Source organism: Hemitrygon akajei, chromosome 5, assembly GCF_048418815.1.
Source record: "Hemitrygon akajei chromosome 5, sHemAka1.3, whole genome shotgun sequence".
Taxonomy (NCBI): domain Eukaryota; kingdom Metazoa; phylum Chordata; class Chondrichthyes; order Myliobatiformes; family Dasyatidae; genus Hemitrygon; species Hemitrygon akajei.
In genome coordinates this window covers 153,981,998-154,005,854 of record NC_133128.1, presented here as the reverse complement: position 1 = coordinate 154,005,854, position 23,857 = coordinate 153,981,998, and the positions used below count along the sequence as shown (strand labels likewise).

Genomic DNA, 23,857 nt, shown 5'->3' with positions numbered 1-23,857 from the left:
AAGGCTGTTAATTATCTGTGGCTTGATACTTCTTTTCAAAAACTTCAGAGCAAACATAGTGACAATTTAAAAAACTATCCTAACCCTATGATTATTATTGCTGTTTCTGTTGTGTAACTCTTTAGCTTAGGCATTCAGTTACAAAATCAGGAATAGGTGCTGATGTGCTACTGCTATGACCATCAGGATGCATTAGAAGTTAAGGTCATAAAACTTTCCCAGAAAAGAAAATCAGCAAATTTGCAAAGCAAGAAAGTTATAGAGACTCCAGGCTGTACTAACAGGGCAGATAGAGATACAAAATAAAACTAAATCCCATACACAGAAGCTCCCGGGACTAGCGGGCAACAAAAAAACTCTGAATGCAGGAGCTAAACAAATAGATTCTATTGGGAATTTCTTAAGAAAAGTCTGCTTTAATTATTTCAGTACCATTAGGTATTCACTCTGAATTCATTACTAAGAGCTAATTATGTGTTGTATTAGACTTTTAATATAATTAGTTGATAAATATTAAGGGAACAGTAAATGAAAATAAAATGGACTGAATTTGTTTTCCACAGAAAAAACTGCTTCAATTAATAATTTTAATAATTAAGGGAAGGGTACTTCCTACGGTTTTTAGGATATTAATAAAACACACATGAGTATTTCAACCTATTGAAAGGATCTGCTGTACTTGTAAAGTGATACTGTGTAACTCTCAGCAACACATTCTATGGTTTCCAGTTAATCTTAGGTAGTCTAGTGTAATTTTTTTTGCATTCTTATATGAAAGAAACTCCAACAATATCATCATGCAGGTATAGAATTGCAGGATCACATAGATAATGGAGGGAATTCAAACCATTATTCTGTGTTTGTATGTACAATGTCCTGTGTATGTTACTCAAAATGGCTTCTTTGGTTTGTTACGAGTAGGAATGCTTCTTTGTCTGATAAGTGTTTCTCTCGCCGATGTTTCGCTTTAGAATGGCTGATATGGTAATTGTATTCATTTGTTAATCAATGGGGAACGTTATTGTGTTTTGTGAGGCTGGGAACTTGGGGGAGGGGTTTCGCGGGCTTTTGGTGTGAAGAGAGTCGGGAGGAAGACGGACGAGGAAGGTAGACATGCGCTGGACTGCTCGTAAGACCACCGGGGTGGTCCCAGGTGCGACGACGTGGCGGTCGGATGGTTCGTTGATTGAGCTCCTACGATGTGCACTACACTGACTGAACTTTGATAAGTTGGCGCCTTTTGTTTTTTTCTTTCCTTGTATATATATATATTGTATTGCCTAATACTTCTTTAGTTAATGTTAGTAAACTCTTTAAAGTGTATTTCATAACGGTATTTGGTGTGAAGTTGATACTGTGGGCAGCGCGAGGCATAAACTCGATTCTCACAGCACCTGCGTGTACGGGAGGTGGGTTGGTGTGTGGCTGGAACTCCTTTTCCCCTAGACATATACCAGCCTTTTGGGTAAGTGTTACATGTATTTTGAAAAATTATTTCTCTTTAGTCCAACCCTACTGCCAGTGGAAACAGTTTCCCCTTTTTTGGTCTGTCAATTACTTTGAACATCTTTCTAAGTCTCTTGTATTCCTTTGTATAAAGGTGAATAATTGCAGTCTTTCCAAGTAACTGAAGGCCCTTGTTCAAGGTGTCACTCAAGTAAATCTCTTCTGCAATAGCTCAAAAGCATGAATATCACTCCACCTGGGGCCTAAACAATGTTTTATGTTTAGTACAACTTCCTGGCTTTGTTTGATAAGATTAGATACTAGATAGGTTTGATGGCTTCTGACTCCCAACAATTTATGTATGCAAACCCCTTGTTCTCTTTGTTTCTGTATAATGTTTAAAATTGTACTATTTATTGTATTTCCCCAAAAATGGATTTCTTAAGGTGAAAGAAACCAGAGTAGATTAGAGAAGACAAGCTCTGGCAAACAGATCACAACTGATTGAAACGACACTGTTTTAGTGATACATCATTGTGAAGAACAATGGTTTGTTTTCCACCTTTTTTTCCACCTTTGATTCTTTGGTGGTTATGTACTAGAAATTCAATTTTAGCTCTGAACTAGTTTGATTAACATATAATAGAATTTTTAACACAGCCAGCTGATAAACACAATTAAACTTCTTGGCCAATGATAGAATTCCAGGATTTAGACATGATTTTTCTGTACGTGCAGCTCACATAATGCTGAAAACAGGGGTTAGGTAGTTTCTCAGTCTATGGGGATACAGGAGTTATGGATTCAAGCAAGAAAGTTGAGTGGACAACAGAGTTGGATCAGTCATAGTCTCACTGAGTGGTGGATTAAACTCAAGGGGCTGGATGAACTACACCTCTTCCGATTTGCTTTGCTATTTTTGACATCACTTACAGCAAGCTGTAATCCACAGGCAAAACCTACAAATCTTTCAATATGATGGAAAGTGTGAAGCTTGCAAAATGAAGCAGGTTAGAACCAGAGAGCTGAGGCCTCTCTTTGAGTTATTTAAAGGACATGTTCTTGGGAGTACTGCTGCAGATTTTTGGGAGGTCACCTTTTCTAAAGAAAGTTTTCAAAGCTGGCTGTCTTTTTTGATAACACCTCAACGTTGTATTTTTCCTCTCAGCTGAATACCTACTAAGTGTGTAAATAGCAGAATCTTCCCCTCTAATGTCAATCTCCCAGCAATCCTGGCATCCTCTCCTCACAAGCACTCCGATACTTTCCTCTATCTACTCTGATTCTCTGCTCTCTTGATCTTCTCTAACCCTGTCGCTCTTCAATCTTCATAATTATTTCCCTTCAGTCATCTATTATCCTCTCTCACAGTCACTAGGCTGAACTTCAAAGGCACAACAAAACTAGCCGTTGCAAAGTATGGTACCTTTTGGCACTACTGGCTGGAGCTGTAGCAGCTCATGTTTCCCACAATTCAAATCCTGCAGATTGATTTGCTTGAGGACTAACCACCAAGTATATTACAGTCAATAAATTCCTTGCATGCTTTGAGGAGCATTATATCACTGGACATACTAGTCTTTAGTATGGCTGATTAACAATATATATGGCTCAAAAGCATCTTCTCTGATTGTTAACTAAAACAGAGCTACTATTTACTTCACATAAGTAATTTACATTTGAGAAAGGTGAGAGATAGTTAAAGGAAAAAAGAAATCAAAGCTATTTTTTGGTGGTAGGGATATCTTCTTGATTCTGTGAGAGCAAATACCATGAAATCAGTTTCTGCATTATTATTTCAGTGAAATCTTCTGTATGCAGTCAGTGATATTCTAGTATTAACATTGCTATTAGTATTGGTTTATTATTACCACGTGCACAAGAGACAGTGAAAAGCTTGTCTTGCAAACTGTTCATACAGATAAAATCCTTACACAGTGCATTGAGCTAGAATAACAAAAAACATTAACAGAGTGCAGAATAAATTTTAAAAGTGCAGTGCAGGTAAACGATAAAGTGCAAGATCGTAATAAGGTAGACTATGAAGTCAAGGTCCATCTTATCATACAATGAGGTCCGTCCAAGAATCTGATAACAGTGAGATAGAAGCTTTCCAGTTATTTATTAACAGAATGTGTTTGATAGTTGTTGCATCAAGTTCCACTATGTAGACACCAAAATTACCATCTAAATGAGGTAGTACCTGAAACTGCATGTAATTTTTAAAAAAGTCTTCTTATGTAAATTTGCTAATGAGAAACACTCCGTAGTCCCGTATGTTATCATAATTTACTGTTATAGAACATCAATGCTATGCATTCACATGTGCCTTGCAAGCTTGATGTCTGATTCTTTGTTCTCTAGTTCACTAGGTATGAGGAGCATGATTCTACTAGGCTTTCTGGTTATCTCTGTAACAGTCCATGACATTTTAATGATCTACCCAAGTGAATTGGTAAATTACTCCAAACTTCCAGTGCTTTCAGCATTCAGTATTTAGAATGCACTCTGTTTTATCAGCTTTGATCGAAAGTGTATGGCCTCACATTTACTTACAATGAAATCAATTTTTTGTAGCTTTGCTAGGGATCACTTGTTTACTAATATCCCTTTGTACTTTATTTGCCTTTGTGTGATTAGCTACAATGCTATTAATCTTTGTGCCATCAGTAAATTTGGATTGTTAAGAATCCACTCCACATTTTGAATTTGTGTTCCTATTCTGTCTGGGAATCGCTTACGTGCTTTTATAATTAATTGCTTTTACTTCTATGAACTTCATTGCTGGTTCTTATGAGCGCTCCTAAAGTACATTTGTAAATAATAAATAACGTCAAGGTATATTCACTTCTTCAAAAATTATAATCAGGTTTTTAGGCCTGGTCCTTATTGATTAGTTTAATATTTTCAAGCAATTTAGAGTCTTTATTCTTAATTACAATTTTTCTACAACAGATAAAAGGATTCCCTTAATCTCTTTCTCAATTTTCTGAAATAGTAGCATGCACCATTATGGAAGCTAAAGAAACAGAGATAACTTTGAAAGATTACAGTAAAGGGTCCTACAATATCTTCACCAATTTCCTTTAATCATCATTCCTAGAGAAGATCCCTTTAAATACATTATTTAATTTATTACTATAACATTCTTTTCATTAATTTTGATGAGCCTCTTTTGCTGGTTCATTATTTGATTCCTTGGGATACCTGGAATGCTGCCCTTTTCACACAATGTAAATACTAAGGCAAAATATGATTCTCCTTCATTTTGTTTTATTTTCAGTTGTAATTTCAATAACAGCAAGTTTGAAAAGGTTCAAATTGTTCATAAGACCATAAGATGTTGGAGCAGAATTAGGCCATTCAGCCCATCGAGTCTGCTTCACCATTGCATCATGGCTGATCCCGGATTCCACTCAACCTTCTCACCATATCCTTTGGTGCCCCGACTAATCAGGAAACGATCAACTTTCACCTTAAATATACACACAGTCATGAGGAGAACATACAAACTCCTTACAGATAGCGGCGAGAATTGATCCTGGGCCGCTGGTACTGTAAACCATTGTGCTAACCACTATGCTATCATGCCACCCTCATATCCAACTTGCTGTTAATTGAATAAGTTATTTGAGTTAATTTTGTTATCTTTTGCTAGTTTATTTCCAAGATTCTTTTATTATCTTACTTAATAAAGTACAAAAGGAGTCCATTCAGCCCATTGGGTTATGTAGGCTGCACAAAAACAATCCCCAACACTTCCATTTACCCACTTATTTCTCTTTAACCTATCCTCTCTCATATGTCCATCAACCCTGCCCCACCCCATTCCTGAATACCTACCTTCATTAGGGACAAATTAAAATTACCAATACCTTTGATAGGTAGGTAATGATCAGAGCACCTGCAGGGAAACCAGGAAGTCATAAGAAGAATGTTGAATCTCCACACAGAAACAATGCTTATCAGAGTTGAATCTGGGTCCCTGGAGTTGTGAGACAGCAGTGGCAGTGCTGTTGCAGAACTGTGAGGTTGGCATCTCTTACTATCTGTATTGCTGTTCTGTGTAATTTTCCCAAAATCATCACCATATATTCTTCTTCTGTACTTTTATTTCAATGTATCATATTTTTTGAAATCTATTTTTATTTTATGGCAGGTAGAGCTCTTTCTCCTTCGGGATATAAACTGATTCTAAATCAGATTAAATTGTTTTTTTAATCTCCTGCTGATCTACTGTCACTTTTTCTATTACTGAATTTGTCTAGACACTGACAACAGTCTCATCTCATCACATGAAGCCAGACTTTTCTAAATTTAGAATATACGTCAATGTGTTCCCCTTCTTCAAATAGAAGGCTGTCTTTAAAGAGAGTGAACCCTCGCAAGGTGGAAGGTCCCAGTGGAGTACCTGGTAAGGCTCTGAAAACCTGTGCCAATCAACTGGTGGGAATATTCAAGGACACTTTCAACCTCTCTCTGCTACAGACGGAAGTTCCCACTTGCTTCAAAAAGCAACAATTATACCAGAGCCTAAGAAGAATAATGTGAGCTGCCTTAATGACTATCGCCTGGGAGCACTCACATCTACAGTGATGAAATGCTTTGAGAGGTTGGTCATGACTAGACTGAACTCCTGCCTCAGCAAGGACCTGGACCCATTGCAATTTGCCTATCACCACAATAGGTCAACAGCAGATGCAATCTCAATGGCTCTCCACATGGCTTTAGACCACCTGGACAACACAAACACCTATGCCAGGATTCTGTTCATTGACCATAGTTCAGCATTTAATACCATCATTCCCACAATCCTGATTGAGAAGTTACAGAACCTGGGTCTCTGTATCTTCCTCTGCAATTGGATCCTCGACTTCCTAACCGGAAGACCACAATCTGTGCAAAATGATGACAACATATCCTCCTCGCTGACGATTAACACTGGTGCACCTCAAGGGTGTGTGCTTAGCCCACTGCTCTACTCTGTGGCTAGGCATAGCTCAAATACCATCTATAAATTTGCTGATGGTATACCCATTGTTGGTAGAATCTCAGATGGTGATGAGAGGGCATACAGGAGTGAGATATGCCAACTAGTGGAGTGGTGTTGCAGTATCAACCTGGCACTTAACGTCAGTAAGATGGAAGAGCTGATTGTGGACTTCAGGAAGGGTAAAATGAAGGAACACATACCAATCCTCATAGAGGGATCAGAAATGGAGAGAGTGAGCAGTTTCAAGTTCCTGGGTGTCAAGATCTCTGAGGATCTAACCTGGTCCCAACACGTCAATGCAGTTATAAAGAAGGCAAGACAGCGACTATGCTTCATTTGGAATTTAAAGAGATTTAGTATGTCAAATACATTCAAAAACTTCTATATATGTACCGTGGAGAGCATTCTGACAGACTGCTTCACCATCTGGTATGGTGGGGTGGGGGGTGGGGGATACTGCACAGGACAAAGAGAAACTGCAAAGGGTTGTAAATTTAGTTCGCTCCATCTTGGGTACTAGCCTACAATGTACCCAGGACACCTTCAAGGAGCGGTGTCTCAGAAAGGCAGCATCCATTATTAAGGAACTCCAGCAGCTAGGGCATGCCCTTTTCTCCCTGCTAGAATCAAGTAGGAGGCACAGAAGCCCAAAGCCACACATTCAGCAATTCAGGAACACCTTCTTCCCCTCTGCCATCCGATTCCGAAATGGACATTGAACCCTTGAACACTACCTCATTTTAAAAATATATATTATTTCTGTTCTATGCATGATTTTTAATCTATTCGACATATGTATACTGTAATTTATTTATTTATTTTTAATTAAATTTTATTTTTTTTCTTTCTTCTAGATTATGTATTGTATTGAACTGCTGCTGTTAACAAGTTTCATGACACATGCTGGTGATAATAAACCTGATTCTGATTCTGAAATACATTAGTTTGCACTATGAAGGTTCTTGCAACGTTTGGCTATAATGTAAGCCATCATTTTTGTCAATACTAAATAAAATATAGTCTTTCCTCAATTGGTTTGATGAAATAAAGTTACAGAGAATTATTTTCAAAATGCTCTGGAAATTCATCACTTATCAGTTTGTTAGTCTGCTTATCGCAGTCCATATGAAAATCAAAAATTTCCTAGTCAAATTATTGTGCCTCCATCTCTAAATAGCCTGGATTTTTGAGGATTAGATTCTTCCCAACATGTAGGAACAATTATGAATTTGCTCTATGATCCTTTCTAATGAAGGACAATGAATTGAATTGCGCCTTGGGGCAAGAGTGCCCTATGGCCATTAAAATGATCAATGGGATTACACAAAAGTAAACAAAACCAACAACAAGGGCCACAACTTGATGAATTTTATAAACCAACCACTATTATGTTCAAGTGTTCAGATAATCTCTGTGGTATCCAATACATATAGGCAAGAACAGGCAGAGGTTTAAGAAAATTTCCAGTAAATTTTTTCTCTTTCTTTGTTTATTAGTACATAGCAAGTGCAGTGAGAATGGATTCAGGGCTAGTAATATGTTCTTCGTGTGTGATGTGAGAATTCTGGGAGACCTCCAGTCTCCCTGATAACTACATCTACACAAGATGTATTGAGCTACAGCTCCTTAGAGACTGTTAAGTAACTGGAGCTTCAACCTGATCACCTTTGCTGGCAGAATGAGAAGAAGCGACTGTTAAGAGATGGAATGGGAAGAGGCAGCCAGTGCAGAGTATCCCTGTGGCCATTCCCCTCAATAATAAATATACCACTTTGGATACTTATAGGGGGAACAACTTACTAGGGGGAAGCTGCAGCAACCGGGTCTCTGGCACTTGAGTCTGGCTCTGTGGCTCAGAAGAGAATGGGGAGAAGAGAAGTGCAGTAGTGATAGGGGATTCCATAGTTAGAGGAACAGACAGGAGATTCTTTGGACATGAAAAAGAACCCTGATGGTATGTTGCCTCCCAGGTGGCAGGGTCAGAAATGTCTTGCATCAGGTCCACAGAATCCTAAAATGGGAGGGCAAACAGCGTAAGCTGTGGTACATATTGGTACCAACAGCATAGGTAAGAAAAAGGATAGGTCCTGAAGAAAGAATATCGAAAGACTGCAGAAGGACTTAAGACAGAATGGGAAAACAGGCAAAGAATGATGCAATGGACTATTGTGTAGGGAAATGTAGGGTCATGCACTTTAGTAGAAGGAATAAAGACATAGCCTATTTTCTAAATGGGGAGAAAATTCAAAATTCAGACGTGCAAAAAAGGACATGGGAATCCTCGTGTAGGATTCCCTAAAGGTTAATTTCCAGGTTGAGTCAATATAAGGAAGGCAAGTACAATGTTAGCATTTATTTTGAGAGGACTAGAATATAAAAGCAAGGATGAAATTCTGAGGATTTATAAGGCATTGGTCAGACCACACTTGGACTCCTGTCAGCAGTTTTAGGCCCCTTATCTAATAAAAGATGTGCTGGCACTGGAGAGGGTCCAGAGAGAGTTCATGAGAACAATTCCAGGAATGAAAGTGTTAATGTATGAGTCATGTTTGATTGTGCTGGGCCTGTACTAGCATGAGTTTAGAAGAATGAGGGGATCTCATTGAACTTTGTCGAAAACTGAAAGGCCTGGACAGATTGGATTTGGAGATGATGTTTGTTATAGTAGGGGCGTCAAGGACCAGAGGGCATGGCCTCAGAATAGAGGGATGTCCATTTAGAACAGAGATGAGGAGGAACTTTTTTAGCCGGAGGGTGGTGAATCTGTGGAATGTATTGCTATATGTGGCTGTGCAGGCCAAGTCATTGGGTATAAATAAAGTTGAGGTTGATAGGTTCTTGATAGAAAATAGATATCTTGATAGATAAATAGAAATCTACAGCACATTACAGGCCCTTCAGCCCACAATGTTGTGCCAACCATGTAACCTACTCTAGAAACTGCCTAGAATTTCTCTAGCGCATGGCCCTCTATTTTTCTAAGCTCCATGTACCTATCTAAGAGGCTCTTAAAAGACCCTATTGTATCCACTTCCACCACCGCTGTCCGCAGTACATTCCACACACCCACCACTCTCTGTGTGAAAAACTTACCCCTAACATTTCTCGGTACCTATTTCCAAACACCTTAAAACCATGCCCCTTCGAGTTAGCCATTTCAACCCTGGGAAAAAGCCTCTGGCTATCCACACGATCAATGCCTCCCATCAACTTATACACCTCTATCAGGTTACCTCTCATCCTCCGGTACTCCAAAGAGAAAAGGTCAAGTTCACTCAACCTATTCTTGTAAGGCATGCTCCCCAATCCAGGCAACATCCTTGTAAATCTCCTCTGTTCTTTCTCAATAGTACCCACATCCTTCCTGTAGTGAGGTGACCAGAACTGAACACAGTACTCCAAGTGGGGTCTGAGCAAGATCTTATATAGCTGTAACATTACCTCACAGCTCTTGAACTCAATCCCATAGCTGATGAATGCCAACACACCATATGCCTTCTTAACAATACTCTCAATCTGTGCAGCAGTTTTGAGTATCCTATGGACACGGACCAAGATCTCTCTGATCTTCCACACTGCCAAGAATCTTACCATGAATATTATATTCTGTTTTCATATTTAACCTACTCAAATGAACCACTTCACGCTTATCTGGGTTGAAGTTCATCTGCCACTTCTCAGCCCAGTTTTGCATCCAGTCCCGCTGTAACCTCTGACAACCCTCCAGACTATCCACAACACCCCTAATCTTTGTGTCATCAGCAAAGTTACTAACCCACCCTTCTACTTCTTCATCCAGGTCATTTATAAAAATCACAAAGAGGAGGGGTCCCAGAATAGATCCCTGTGGAACACCACTGGTCACTGACCTCTATGCAGAATATGAACCATCTACAACCACCCTTTGCCTTCTGTGGGCAAGCCAATTCTGGATTCACAAAGCAAGGTCTCCTTGGATCCCATGCCTCCTTACTTTCTGAAGGAGACTTGTATAGGGAGTCTTATCAAATTCCTTACTGAGATCCACAAAACCATAAGACCATAACATATAGGAGCAGAAGTAGGCCATTCAGCCCATCAAGTCTTCTGCACCATTCAATCATGGGCTGATCCAATTCTTCCAGTCATCTCCACTCCCCTGCCTTCATTCCATACCCTTTGATGCCCTGGCTAATCAAGAACCTATCTATCTCTCCCTTAAATGCACCCAATGGCTTGGCCTCTACAACCGCTCATGACAACAAATTCCACAGATTTACCACCCTATGACTAAAGTAATTTCTCCGTATCTCAGTTCTAAATGGACTTCCTTCAATCCTGAAGTCGTACCCTCTTGTCCTAGCCTCCCTTACCATGGGAAATAACTTTGCCATATCTAATCTGTTCAGGCCTTTTAACATTCGGAATGTTTCTATGAGATATCCCCCCCGCCATTCTCCTGAACTCCAGGGAATACAGCCCAAGAGCTGCCAGATGTTCCTCATATGGTAACCCTTTCACTCCTGGAATTATTCTCGTGAATCTTCTCTGAACTCTCTCCAATGTCAGTATATCCTTTCTAAAATAAGGAGCCCAAAACTGCACACAATACTCCAAGTGTGGTCTCACGAGTGCCTTATAGAGCTTCAACATCACATCTCTCCTCTAATATTCTATACCTCTAAAAATGAATGCCAACATTGCATTCACCTTCTTCACAACCGACTCACCTGGAGGTTAACCTTTAGGGTATCTTGCACAAGGACTACCAAGTCCTTTTGTATCGCTGCATTTTGAATTCTCTCCACATTTAAATAATAATCTGTCCATTTATTTCTTCCACAAAAGTGCATGACCATACACTTTACAACATTGCATTTCATTTGTCACTTCTTTGCCCATTCCCCTGAACTATCTAAGTCTCTCTGCAGGCTCTCTGTTTCCTCAACATTACCCACTCCTCCACCTATCTTTGTATCATTGGCAAATTTAGCCACAAATCCATTAATCCCATAGTCCAAATCATTGACATACATCGTAAAAAACAGCTGTCCCAACACCGACCCTTGTGGAATTCCATTGGTAAATGGCAGCCAGCCAGAATAGGATCCCTTTATTCCCACTCCCTGTTTTCTGCCGATCAGCCAATGCTCCACCCATGCTAGTAATTCCCTGTAATTCCACGGGCTCTTATCTTGCTAAGCAGCCTTGTTACGCATTCAGTTCCTCTGCTATCTCTGCATCTCTCATTACAATATCTCCAGTGTCATTTTGCATTGGTCCTGTACCTACCCTCGACTCTCTTTTACCCTTTATATACTTAAAAAAGCTTTTAGCATCTTCTCGGATATTAGTCGTCAGCTTTCTTTCATAATTCATCTTTTCCTTCCTAATGACCTTCTTAGTTTCCTTCTGCAAGTTTTTAAAAGCTCCCCAATCCTCTATCTTCCCACTAGCTCTGGCTTCCTTGTATGCCCTCTCTTTTGCTTTTACTTTGGCTCTGACTTCACTTGTCAGCTGCAGTAGTGTCCTTCTTCCCTTTGAAAATTTCTTCTTATTTGGAATATATCTGTCTTGCACTTCCCTCATTTTTCGCAGAAACTCCAGCCATTGCTGTTCTGCTGTCCTTCCTGCAAATGTCCCTTTCCAGTCAACTTCGGCCAGTTCCCCTCTCATGCCATTGTAATTTCCTTTATTCCACTGAAATACCGACACATTGGATTTTATTTTTTCCCTCTCAATTTTCAATGTGAACTCATCCATACTGTGATCACTGTTCCCTAAGGATTCCTTAACCTTAAGCTCTCTTATCAACTCCAGATCATTGAACAATACCCAATCCAGCATAGCCGATCCCCTAGTGGGCTGAACAACAAGCTGTTCTAAAAAGCCATCCCTTAGACTTTCTACAAATTCTCTCTCTTGAGATCCAGTACTGACCTGTTTTTCCCAATCCACTTTCATGTTAAAATTCCCAACGATTATCATGACACTGCCTTTCTGACACGCCTTTTCTATCTCCTGCTGAAATTTGTAATCCACATCCCGGCTGCTGTTTGGGGGCCTGTATATAACTGCCATTAGGGTCCTTTTATCCTTGCCATTTCTTAACTCAACCCATAGAGACTCGACACCTTCCAATCCTATATCATCTCTTTGTAATGATTAATATTATTTCTTACACACAGAGCCACACCACCCCCTCTGCCTACTAACCTATCTTTCTGATACACCGTATATGGTTGGCTGTTCAGCTCCCAATGGCAGCCATCCTTTAGCCAAGTTTCAGAGACGGCCACAATGTCATTTGCCAATCTGTAGCTGAATTTCAAGATCGTCCATTTTATTTCTTATGCTGTGTACTTTCAAATATAACACTTTCAGTCCAGTATTTGTTGCTTTCTGTTTTAACTGTACGACGGCTCTGTTGCCCTGTAACACATGCCACTGGCTGTGATTAAGCCTCATCTCCTGCCTGTTATTTCTATAATATCTGTTGCACGCTATCTTTAATTTATTTCTGTTTTCCCCTTCCTCAACTCTATCACTCTGGTTTCCATCCCCCTGCCAAATTAGATTAAACCCTCCTTAACAGCTCTATGAAATCTGCCTGCTAGAATATTGGACCCTTTTGGGTTCAGGTGTAACCCATCCTTTTTGTACAGGTTGTAGCTCCCCCAGAAAAGGCCTGATGATCCAGGAATCTGAAACCCTGCCCCTACACCAGTCTCTCAGCCACACAATAATATGCCTGATCATGCTATTCTTGCACTCATTAGCACATGGCACAGGCAACAATCCTGAGATTACTACCCTGGAGGTCCTGCTTTTCAGCTTCCCACTTAACTCCTGAATTCTCTCTTCAGGACCTCACACCATGTGAATATATCTATCAGGCTGACAGAACCTCCTGTCTGTTCCCCTCACTATGGAATCCCCTACGACTACCACATTCCTCATCTTCTTCTTTCCCTTCTGCACCAAGGAAACCAGGCTCAGTGCCAGAGACCTGATCGCTGTGGTCATCCTCTGTCAGGTCATCTCCCTTAACCCCATCCAAAACGTGATAACAATTACCGAGGAGGATGGCCACAGGGGTGCTCTCTATTATTTGAGCTCTTCCCTTCGCTTCCCTGACCTTCACCCACTTGTCTAACTCCTGTTGCCTTGGGATGACTAACTCCCTGTAGCTCCTCTCTATCTCCTGTTAACTCTCCCTAATAAGCTGTAGGTCATCGAGCCGCAGCTCCAGATCCCTAACATGGTCTCTCAGGAGTTGCATCTTGGTGCACTTGGTGCAGATATGGCCATCTGGGAGATTGAAAGATTCCCAGGATTCCCACATCTGACACCCAGAGCAAAATACTAACCCTACTGACATGTTCTCTATTCCTCAAAAAAATGCAAAGATAAACCAAAAACGAAGTCTATCTACTCACTTACCTCGCCGAAACCCACTTCCACCGAAGCCTGAATGAGCCAAAGCCTGTCGCTTTTACACTCGCCACTGGTCTACTCCTGACAATGCCGGCTCCGCTAATCCCTTCTGTACTTTTATTTAGGCCATATACACTACATCCACTAGTCAGGGCATCAGGGAGAAGGCAGGTGAATGGGTTTGAGAGGGATAATAAATGAACCATTTTGGAATGGTGGAGCAGACTCTATGGGCTGAATGGCCTAATTTTGCTCCTATGTCTTATGTCCTTATGCTTTCCTACCATGCTCTGCATGGGCCAAGAAATCAAAGATGCCTGAAAAGCTAAGTTCCTTAACGTCAATGAGGCTAAACACAAATGAGGACTTGGAAGGATCATAAACCAATGGGAGAGACTTTCAATACTATGGCAACCATATCCTGTGATAAGCAAGATGGTCCACATCCACTCTCCACCCCACTTCAGTAAATTTTATAATAATTAAAGCCTGAACTGGATTCAGTCCACTGCAAATCTACTGTAAATTTCCAATAAAAGAACATTTCAAAGTATTATATTCAACAAAAAAAATCTGGAAATGTTACCACTGTGCTCTTTCTTTATGTATTTTTAAGATTTCTTCCATCCTCTGGAAGCTTTTTGTTCATCTCTGACCGTACACAATTTGAAACTCTCTAGTCTGGCCCCCTTGGGACCTGAATGGTGACAGACCACAGAATGTCCAGACCGTAGAAAATGCCCCTGATCATCTTCCTCTGAGCTTTTTAAAAAATATATTCACTCTTTGGGTCACATATTCCAAGGGTCACGTTCTCTCCTATCAAATTCCTCTTTCTTCAGCCCTTTACCTCTTCCACATATCACCTCCTAGTTTCTCTCATCATCCCTCCCAACCCCCTGACCTTTTTATTCTGCTTCTGCTCCCTTCCTTTTCAGGCCCAATAAAGAAACGGCGCAAAACATCAACTTTTTCTTTCCCTTCCATAGATCAGAATCAGAATTAGGTTTGTTATCATTGGTATGTGTCATGAAATTTGTTCACCTAACAGTAGCAGTTCAATGCAATACATAAACTAGCAGAGAGAAAAAAATAAATAAAATAAAAATAAATAAACAAGTAAATCAATTATGTATATTGAATAGATGAAAAAATATTCAAAAACAGAAATACTGTATATTAAAAAAAAGTGAGGTAGTGTCCAAAGATTCAATGTCCATTTAGGAATCAGAAGGCAGAGGGAAAGAAGCTGTTCCTGAATCACTGAGTGTGTGCCTTTAGGCTTCTGTACCTCCTACCTGATGGTAACTGTAAAAAAAGGGTATGCTCTGGATGCTGGAGATCCTCAGTAGTGGATGCTGCCTTTCTGAGACACCACTCCCTAAACATGTCCTGGGTACTTTGTAGGCTAGTACCCAAGATGGAGCTGACTTAGATTTACAACCTTCTGCAGCTTAGATTCTGCCTGATTTGCTGAATTTGTCCAGCATTTTGTATTTGTTGATAACAGTTGGTAACCCAATTTTCCTAAATAAGCTAAAATTGTAGAAGTTGCATTGGCACATTAATTGCCTACAATTTAGTACAGGTCTTTGTTAATTTACAATTAGAGTTAGAATTTATTTAGATCTTACATACATCCCACAATGTGAGGGAGTAAAAATCTTTGTGTTACGACTCTGTCGCAAAGTACAGCATATGAATTTAAAAGTCTGATGGCTTGTAGAAGGAAGCTGTCCTGTTCCTGTTGGTCCTGGCTTTAATGCTGTAGTACTGTTTGCCAGACGGAAGCAGCCAAACAGTTTATGGTCAGGGTGACTGGTGTCCCCGATGATCTTCCAGGCTTTCTTTACCTGCTGCTACAAATGTCCTCAATGGAGGGAAGTTGAAATCCACAGATGTGCTGGGCTGTCTGAACCACTCTGCAGTGTTCAGTGATCAAAGTTGGTGCAGTTTCCATACCGGACAGTGATACAGCCAGTCAGGATGCTCTCAATGGTGCCCCTGTAGAATGTCTTGAGGATTTGGGGGCCCATGCTGAACTTCTTCAGTAACCTGAGGTGGAAGAGAGGCTGTTGTGCTTTTTTTTGCCTCAAAGCTGGTGTGTACAGTCCAGGTGAGATCTTGGGTGATGTGTATACGAAGGAATTTGAAACTACTCACCCTCTCAACTGCAGTCCCATTGTTGTTGATTGGGGTGAACCTCTCTCCATTCCTCCTGTAATCCATGATCAGCTCTTCTGTTTTTTGGACATTGAGGGAGAGGTTATTATCCTGGCACCACTGTGTCAGGGTGACATCTTCTCCTCTGTAGGCTGTCTCAGTACTATTAAATTTATGGCTGATCAAAGTCATGTCATCTGCGAATTTGATCAGCAGATTGGAGCTGTGTGTGGCAGTACAGTTGTGGATGTAAAGGGAGTAGAAAAGGGACACAGAACACAACCCTGGGGAGCCCCTGTGTTGAGGGTCAGAGGGACAGAGGTGATGGAGCCCATCCTTACCACCTGTTGGAGATCTGATAGGAAGTCTAGGATCCAGCAGCACAAGGTTTGTTGCAGGCCGAGGTCTCTGAGCTTCCTGTCAAGTCTGGAGAGAATTATGGTGTTGAATGCTGCACTGTAGTCCAGGAACAGTATTCTAACGAATGCATCCCTCTTCTCCAGGTGAGTGAGGATGGTGTGTAGTGCTGGGGCTATGGCGTCATCAGTAGACCGGTTCTGTCGGTAAGGCGAATTGTAGGGGATCCAGTGTAGGTGGTAGCATGCTGCAGATGTAGTCTTTGACCAACCTCTGAAATCATTTGTTATAATTTTAGATCTTAGTTAGAATTAATTAGTTAGTATAGAGCTACAGATTCAAAGAATGCCAGACCATGGCAGCTGCTGTACCACAGAATGCCAGCTCAGAGTTCCAACCTGCAAATCTGTTGTAAGAGCTGTGCAGCCTCAAAATACAAAATAAGATGCATAACCTCCTCATAAATCTGTCACAGTTTCTGGGTACAATGAGCAATACCCTGATCCTGACCATGAATATTAAGACTGGCTGACCATGGATTTCTCCCAGGTTAGTGCAGAAGCATTATGTAGGCAGAAGTCCCACCCCACTGGATGACAGTCACTCTAAAACAGATTCCAGGGTCTCCCTTGGTCTTTACACTAGTTCCTCTGTCTGCAATTTATTAATTCTGACCACTTTTTCTCTGCTGCAGACCTCCATTTTCCTCCTCTGAGGCTTACCTCAGCAGTGGTGGGCAGCCCTCTGAGCTTTGCTCATTTCCCAAGCTTCCACTCCTGGTCCGTCTTCCTTCAATGGGAACAGGATCTCTCCTGCATCACAACTTTCCATCCCAGATCTATGGATTTGTTAGATAATTTTTCATGATTTACAACACAATTCCAGTTCCAGGTTGCTTTCACTTACTATTTAACTAAGAGCTAAACCACCCCTCTATAGAATATATTCTATGGCTACCCCAACTCCCATCTGCACTTTACTGACCATTTCACTATATAAATGCACAAAATGAAAATTCTATTTAGTTCTTCCCACATCAGTGAATTAATAGTGTGAGACTGCAATTTACAGAGATGCCATCCAAGCTGTTCACCATTCATAGAAAGTAGAACTGCTCAGCGCAGGAAAGGGACCTCCAGCTCATGATGTTGTAATGAACTAATTAAACTAATGACACCTCTACCATGTGCCTATCTAAGAACCTCTTGAATGCCACTATTGTATCCTCCACCAGCACTGCTCCTGGCAGCGCATTTCACTTTCTGTGTGAAAAAAAACTTGCTCTACATATATGGTTTGAAATTTACCCCTCTCATCTTAAATATATGCCTTTTAGTGTTAGACATATCGTCCCTGGGAGAAAGAAATGAGCAGTTTAGTCTATCTATGCCTCTCATGATTTTATAAACTTCTATCAGGTTTCCCCTCAGTCTCTACTGCTCCAGAGAAAATAACCCTAGTTTGTCAAATCACTTCTTATAGCACATGACCTCTAATCCGGCAGCATCCTGGTAAACCTCTTCTGCACCTTTCTGAAAGCTTCCATATCCTTCCTATAATGAGGCAATGAAAGTTGGATGCAATTCACTAGACATGCCTAACCAGAGACTTTATAAAGCTGCAGAATAACTTCCTATCCCTTGACTGATAAAGACAAGCATACTATACACCTCATTTACCACCCTATCATCCTGTGGAACCAATTCAAGGTGAAATCATTTTGAATTGCCTTGTTCCAAAGCACTGTTCTGTTCTGCTAATCATTTATCACTTCAGTTTATTTCCTAATTTGGGTTGTTGCACTGTTTAACTATCTTTTCTTCCTGCAGTTCTCTGAATAACCATTCAAGCAATTTCACACTTCAGCTGGCTCACTCAAAAGTTCAAAGTAAATTTATTATCGAAGTACATATATGTCACCATATACAACCTTGAGATTCATTTTCTTGCAGGCACTCACAGTAAATACAACGAAACCAAAAAGAAACCCAAAATAATAATAATGAATAAATAAGCAATAAATATTGAGAACATGAGCAGAAGAGTTCATAGGCTGTGAGTACAGTTCAGTGAAGTTGGGTGAAGTTATTCCCTCTTGTTCATTTGGAAGTGGTAGGAGTGATGGTTGTGTACTTAGTCTTTCAGGTTCTCATAAAGGTTTGGATAAGAAGGAAATGGGTATTTTGGGCTACAAACTTCAGTGGAAAGGAACAACTTTGCCTTTTTTAAAGAGCAAATACGAGGAAATCAGCAGATGCTGGAAATTCAAGCAACACACACAAAATGCTGGTGGAACACAGCAGGCCAGGCAGCATCTATAGGAGAAGCACTGTTGATGTTTCGGGCCAAGACCCTTCGTCAGGCCATAGGGTCCTGATGAAGGGTCTCGGCCGGAAACATCGACAGTGCTTCTCCTATAGATGCTGCCTGGCCTGCTGTGTTCCACCAGCATTTTGTGTGTGTAACTTTGCCTTTTTATTTCTTCTGCTAAATGCTGAAAGACCTTGTGTGGGTCCTGAATAGTCTTACTTTGCTTTAACTTCCCTGTACTTGCAATTGTATGTTTAATTATTTTGTCACATGAATCTTCTTCTCCCTTCTCAATGTCTCATTAAGCCACTTACTATTCTTTTGCAATTTTCTTTACATTTATCATCTACCAGTTCTTAACTGCTTCCACCTTGGCAGAAAATTCATCACTTTGTCCTTTGGACTGTATTTTCCTGCCATATCTGTGAGGAAAATCACAGGGGGTTTTACACATGCTCTTTCAGCCTGCTATCAATGTACTCCTTTTATTTTGAGCTATGGCTCTTTTTGAGCACAGGGCAGTCACCCAGAGGCAAGTGTGTTATCAAAAGAGAGCTGTCACTGTAAAGGAACTAAAGGTTGATTGTGTTATAGCGGACGCTTACTACAGCACCAAAAGCAGCAGAGCATGGTTAAATGGACAAAAATGCCTTAATATTATTTTAAACCTTTCATGTGACATGACCAACCTTTTAAGTGAGGAAAGGAGCCAAATATGAAACACTCTCATCTTAGTGTCATTTACAAGGATTGAGCTGCGAAGTTTGCAACAATAGGATTTTTGAAATGAAGGAGGGAAATGGCAGTAAGATACCATGCCTGATTTCTTTTTCATCCTATGATTTTGAGTGTTAAATAATAAAAGATCTATTGCAGTAATTTTTCTTTGTGAGATAAGACAACAATATTATAACTTGAATTTTACCTGTTCTTTTCAAGTTTGCTCTTTATTTTGATCTGAGCTAAGAAAGAACTATATTTCATTCAGGTTCCAGTTTACAATCTGAATCACGTTGAATCTACTGCGCTTTTCTGGAATGTTAAGTATTCCATAATAAACCTTCTTGTTAAGAATATTTTTGGAAAGCAGCAAAAACTCTACAACATTTCCTACGGAACTGAGCAAGCAAGTCTACTGTCGAAGTCTCAGACAAACCTGTGTATCTACATCTATTTGTGATTATTTCTTTAAAGTGATTACCTTCTTAAGAAATCTCCTCCCAACCCATCCTTGACACCATTCTAAATTATTATACAGAGACAAAAACAAATCGATGGACAGTCCCTATTAAAAAAAATTAGAAATCAAGCAGTAATGTGCCATATAGTTTCTAGAACTGCAAAGTAACAACAGAGTCTTTATATCTTCCTCTTTTCTGCTTGATCCTCCAAAGAAAATAATATAAGTCTGTAGGCTGTCACAGGAAACCAGCATCCATCACCAAAGACACTCAACATCTAGGTCATGTGTCTTGCCATCAGGAAGAAGGTACAGGAGCCTCAGGACTCACGTCACCAGGTTCAGGAACAGTTATTACCCCTCAACCATCAGGCTCTTGAACCAGAGGGGATAATTTCGCTTGCCCCGTCACTGAACTGTCTCCACAACTGATGGGACTTTCAGGGACTCTTCATCTCATATTCTTGATATTTATTTTTTTTAGCCCCTCTTTTGTAATTGAACAATTTGTTGTCTTTTGCACGTTTGTTGTTTGTCCATCCTGTTGAATACTATCTTTCATTGATTCTATTATGTTTCTTTGATTTACTGTGTATGTCCACAAGAAAACAAATTTCAGTGTTGTAATGGTGACATTCATATACTTCGATAACAAATTTACTATGAACTTTGAACTAAAGGGCTAGAAATAAGCTCCTTTAAAATTTCCCTCTCTCAGCACCTGAGATTTAAATTTGATTATCTTAGTTCTCTGCTTCCAGTGTTAATTTGCAGTTTCAATTTCATTGCTGCAATTAGTTTATGTTCTATAAGTAGACAAACAAAGCACAGTAATGGTTACTACTACCAAGTGCTCTTATATGTGGATTTAATGTGAATAAACTCAGCTGTAATATGCCCAGCAGTAAAAAAGATCATTAAGATTGCCTCAGTTTATCTATGAAAAATAGTTGTTTTGGCTCCTGTGTATTGGTGGAACTGTAGACAACAAATGGAATCAATGTGTTTTGAAAAGTGGTGGGGGTATGTGGTGAGGGAGTAGGTGGTGAAAGGGACAGAGGTGGAGCAGAGGAGAATATCAAAATAGTAAAAACATTACAGTAATTACTTTTATTTGATTTTCTTTAAACATATAGCTTTCATCAGATATGATAACATTATTTTCAACAAATAACAATCTGATTGAGCAACTGGAAAATTTCAAATGAACTACAACTTAAAACTGTTAAACGAACCTCAAATGGACACTGGATATTCTGTTTCCAAAACACTGCCATCTGGGTTTATTTATTTGTCTACGGACACAGTTTAAGCCAGGGGTGCTATCTTCATAAAACCAATGGGGAAAAGCAGCCTGCTGCTTTTTAAATAGAATAGTAACTGAACACCCAGAAATAATATTTAGTATGCATGTAATTTGCTTCTTGAAATTGAGCTAAGTATTTAACTTTGGAGCCATTTCTAAAGCAGCTTTGTTAACTGAAAAAGACCTCAACTCCTACTTGCTATCATTGTGTGTCTGGAAGTGACAGATGTTAGTGCTAAGTTACAATAACTACACTGAAGACTGTTGGCTGAAATGTGGATAAACAATTGCTCAACCAACAATTTTTTGATTAACATGAATATTAAAAACAGTTAACTGTAGCTTTTAACAGAAGCAGCAACAAAGTAAAAGCAACTCACTGATGTCTAAAGTAAAATCCAGTAAAAGGTATTCATATGAAATCTCAGTCTTTGTTTCCACTTGTGGTCTCTTCAGAGTAGAAAATATTTTGCCAGGACTGCTATCATCAGGTTCTTCCAGCTTTCGTAGCCCACAACCCATGGCAGGATCTGCAAACGGTCAGATTCAAGAAATACTCGTGAGTACTGTGACTCTGATTTCAACAAAGGGCAGTTATAATTTCTGTTATGCCTCTGGCCTCTATAAATCCTGAAGTCAGTTAAAAGTGAAACAGGGCCCCTCAACTCACAAAAAAGTCAGCTGTTTCTCAACATACAGTATTAAAATCCTGCCCATTTATTTGAGTTTTTTGGGGGGATATTTTAAGCATAATCCCTGAAAACTTGAAGTTAGCTACATCCATTAATACTACACACATACAGCTTCACTTATCACAGCCTTTCATGCCACGTCAGTCTGCTCTAAGGCCCTTAATAGTTTAATAGTAGACACAAGCCTTGTCCTCCCCCACAGATTTAAAGTAGGTAATTAACAAGTAAACAAAAGACAAGAATAAAACTTGGCTGGCGTTACCTGCGATGAGAAGAACTGCTCTGGAACCAGACAGATGTCTGTTCAATCTGCAGATGGAAACTCTGTCTGAAGTAGAAAGCTCCAAAATGGTTGTAGACTAAAATCATTTCCAGAAAGGAAGTAAAATCCCTGAGAGGAAACTGTTTCTGGCATCTGAGAGGAATCGTTAACGCACTGAGAGCTTTAGATTCTGTTGAAGTCGTTCACTTTTTAGATTAAAGTTTAGTTCCTGGATACTTAGAAAACCACAGCAAATCAAGAATTTGTTTCAGGAAACTAATTTGTCATATACAATTACAACAAATTGATCTTGCTGCATTAAAATTCAAAAAAAATAACAATCTTGTCCGAGTTGCATGGGTATAACTACTTTATAACTAAACTAAAAACGGTGAATGGCAGAGATTGGAATTAAACTAAAAGTAGATGAACTGTAAAACTGTAAGATTTCTAAGATGATGAAAATTACTTCAAGTATTCCCAAAGGTTACACTTCCTTTACTTTTCATAAATTCAAAATGATTAAAAGAAGGAAAATATGCTGAAGCAATTTCTTAAGCACCACAAAATCATCTCCTCCATGGAGTACTGCGATATTACGAATACATTTGGAATTCAAAACATCACCATAGTCTATACAAGTAACTTCTGCAATATTAATAATACACTGCCCTGCACAATAACTTTGTAGAAGTTAAATGAGGCTTGAACTTTATTTTTTGTTATCTCTTTCAAAATTAATCAAATACACACTTACACAACAGTTACTTAACTTGTAGAATGCTGTAACATAAAATCACAGGTTTGTCTTAGTTCAAAATTAGAGCCCTAGTTTTTTGATCTTGGGATGGTAGCATGGAAGGATAGCTGTTACCAATTTTGTTAAAGTTGCATTTAATTGGTTCCCTCGCATAATATTCAGAATCATGATAGGCAGCTAGCAGCATGACATGTGGAAATCCACTCAGGCGGTTGTTCTTAAAAGGCTGCTCCTTGCTTATAAAAGGTGGTTGGGGGGGGGGGGCTATTTTTGTTTAGTGAAAGCTATAACAGAATTGCATACTTGCATCCAAAACAAACTGGAAGTAGGCATTTGAAAGAAACTCACACACCTTTTTTACAAGGTGGAGCAAATGAAAATGCAAATTTACTTCATGAGAGAATTTAAAGCTAATTGGGAAGGTGAATAAATAGTTTTCAGATGAAAAGAATTTTTTTGGGGGGGGGGGGATTAGGAGGGATGTTATGTACCACTTTCTGATTTCTACACCAGACTAAATTTTCAAGGTGTGCATTCCTCACAGAAATATCATACAAAGTAAACAACTGTTCCCTCTGCTCTATGTGATTATTTATTGCAGTAAAGTGTTGTTTGGGCTTTGTCACCGAATTCTACTAAAGTATGCTACAAAATAATACTGCCACCAAAAGTTATGCCTAGTGTATTAGAGAAATAGAACCTATATAGATCAGTGACAGTATGGTTGTGTGCGTATTTTATCAATTCCTAGTAGCTGAATGTATTGTATACCCTTCTAGAAAGGGGCAGTACATGGAAGTAAGTGTTTTTGTTTAGAATATTAAGAAGAAGAAAAGCAGGCCATTATTTCGAGTATAGAAACATAGAAAATAGGTGCAGTAGGCCCTTCGGCCCTTCGAGCCTGCACCGCCATTCAGTATGATCATGGCTGATCATCCAACTCAGAACCCTGTACCTGCTTTCTCTTCATAC

The 23,857-nt window shown here is 39.6% G+C and overlaps 1 protein-coding gene across 1 annotated transcript in view; it reads right to left on the bottom strand.

Moving 5' to 3' along the window:
- The window catches only part of rftn2 (raftlin family member 2), a 63,149-nt gene extending 40,909 nt beyond the window's left edge, over positions 1-22,240 (bottom strand). The window contains exons 1-2 of the mRNA XM_073046924.1: positions 22,126-22,240; positions 21,552-21,701 (exon numbers count right to left, since the gene is read on the bottom strand). Coding sequence (XP_072903025.1) covers positions 21,552-21,693 — 142 coding nt within the window. The 5' untranslated portion in view covers positions 21,694-21,701; positions 22,126-22,240. The remainder of the gene's footprint in view (positions 1-21,551; positions 21,702-22,125) is intronic.
- Between the last annotated feature and the right edge of the window lie 1,617 nt (positions 22,241-23,857).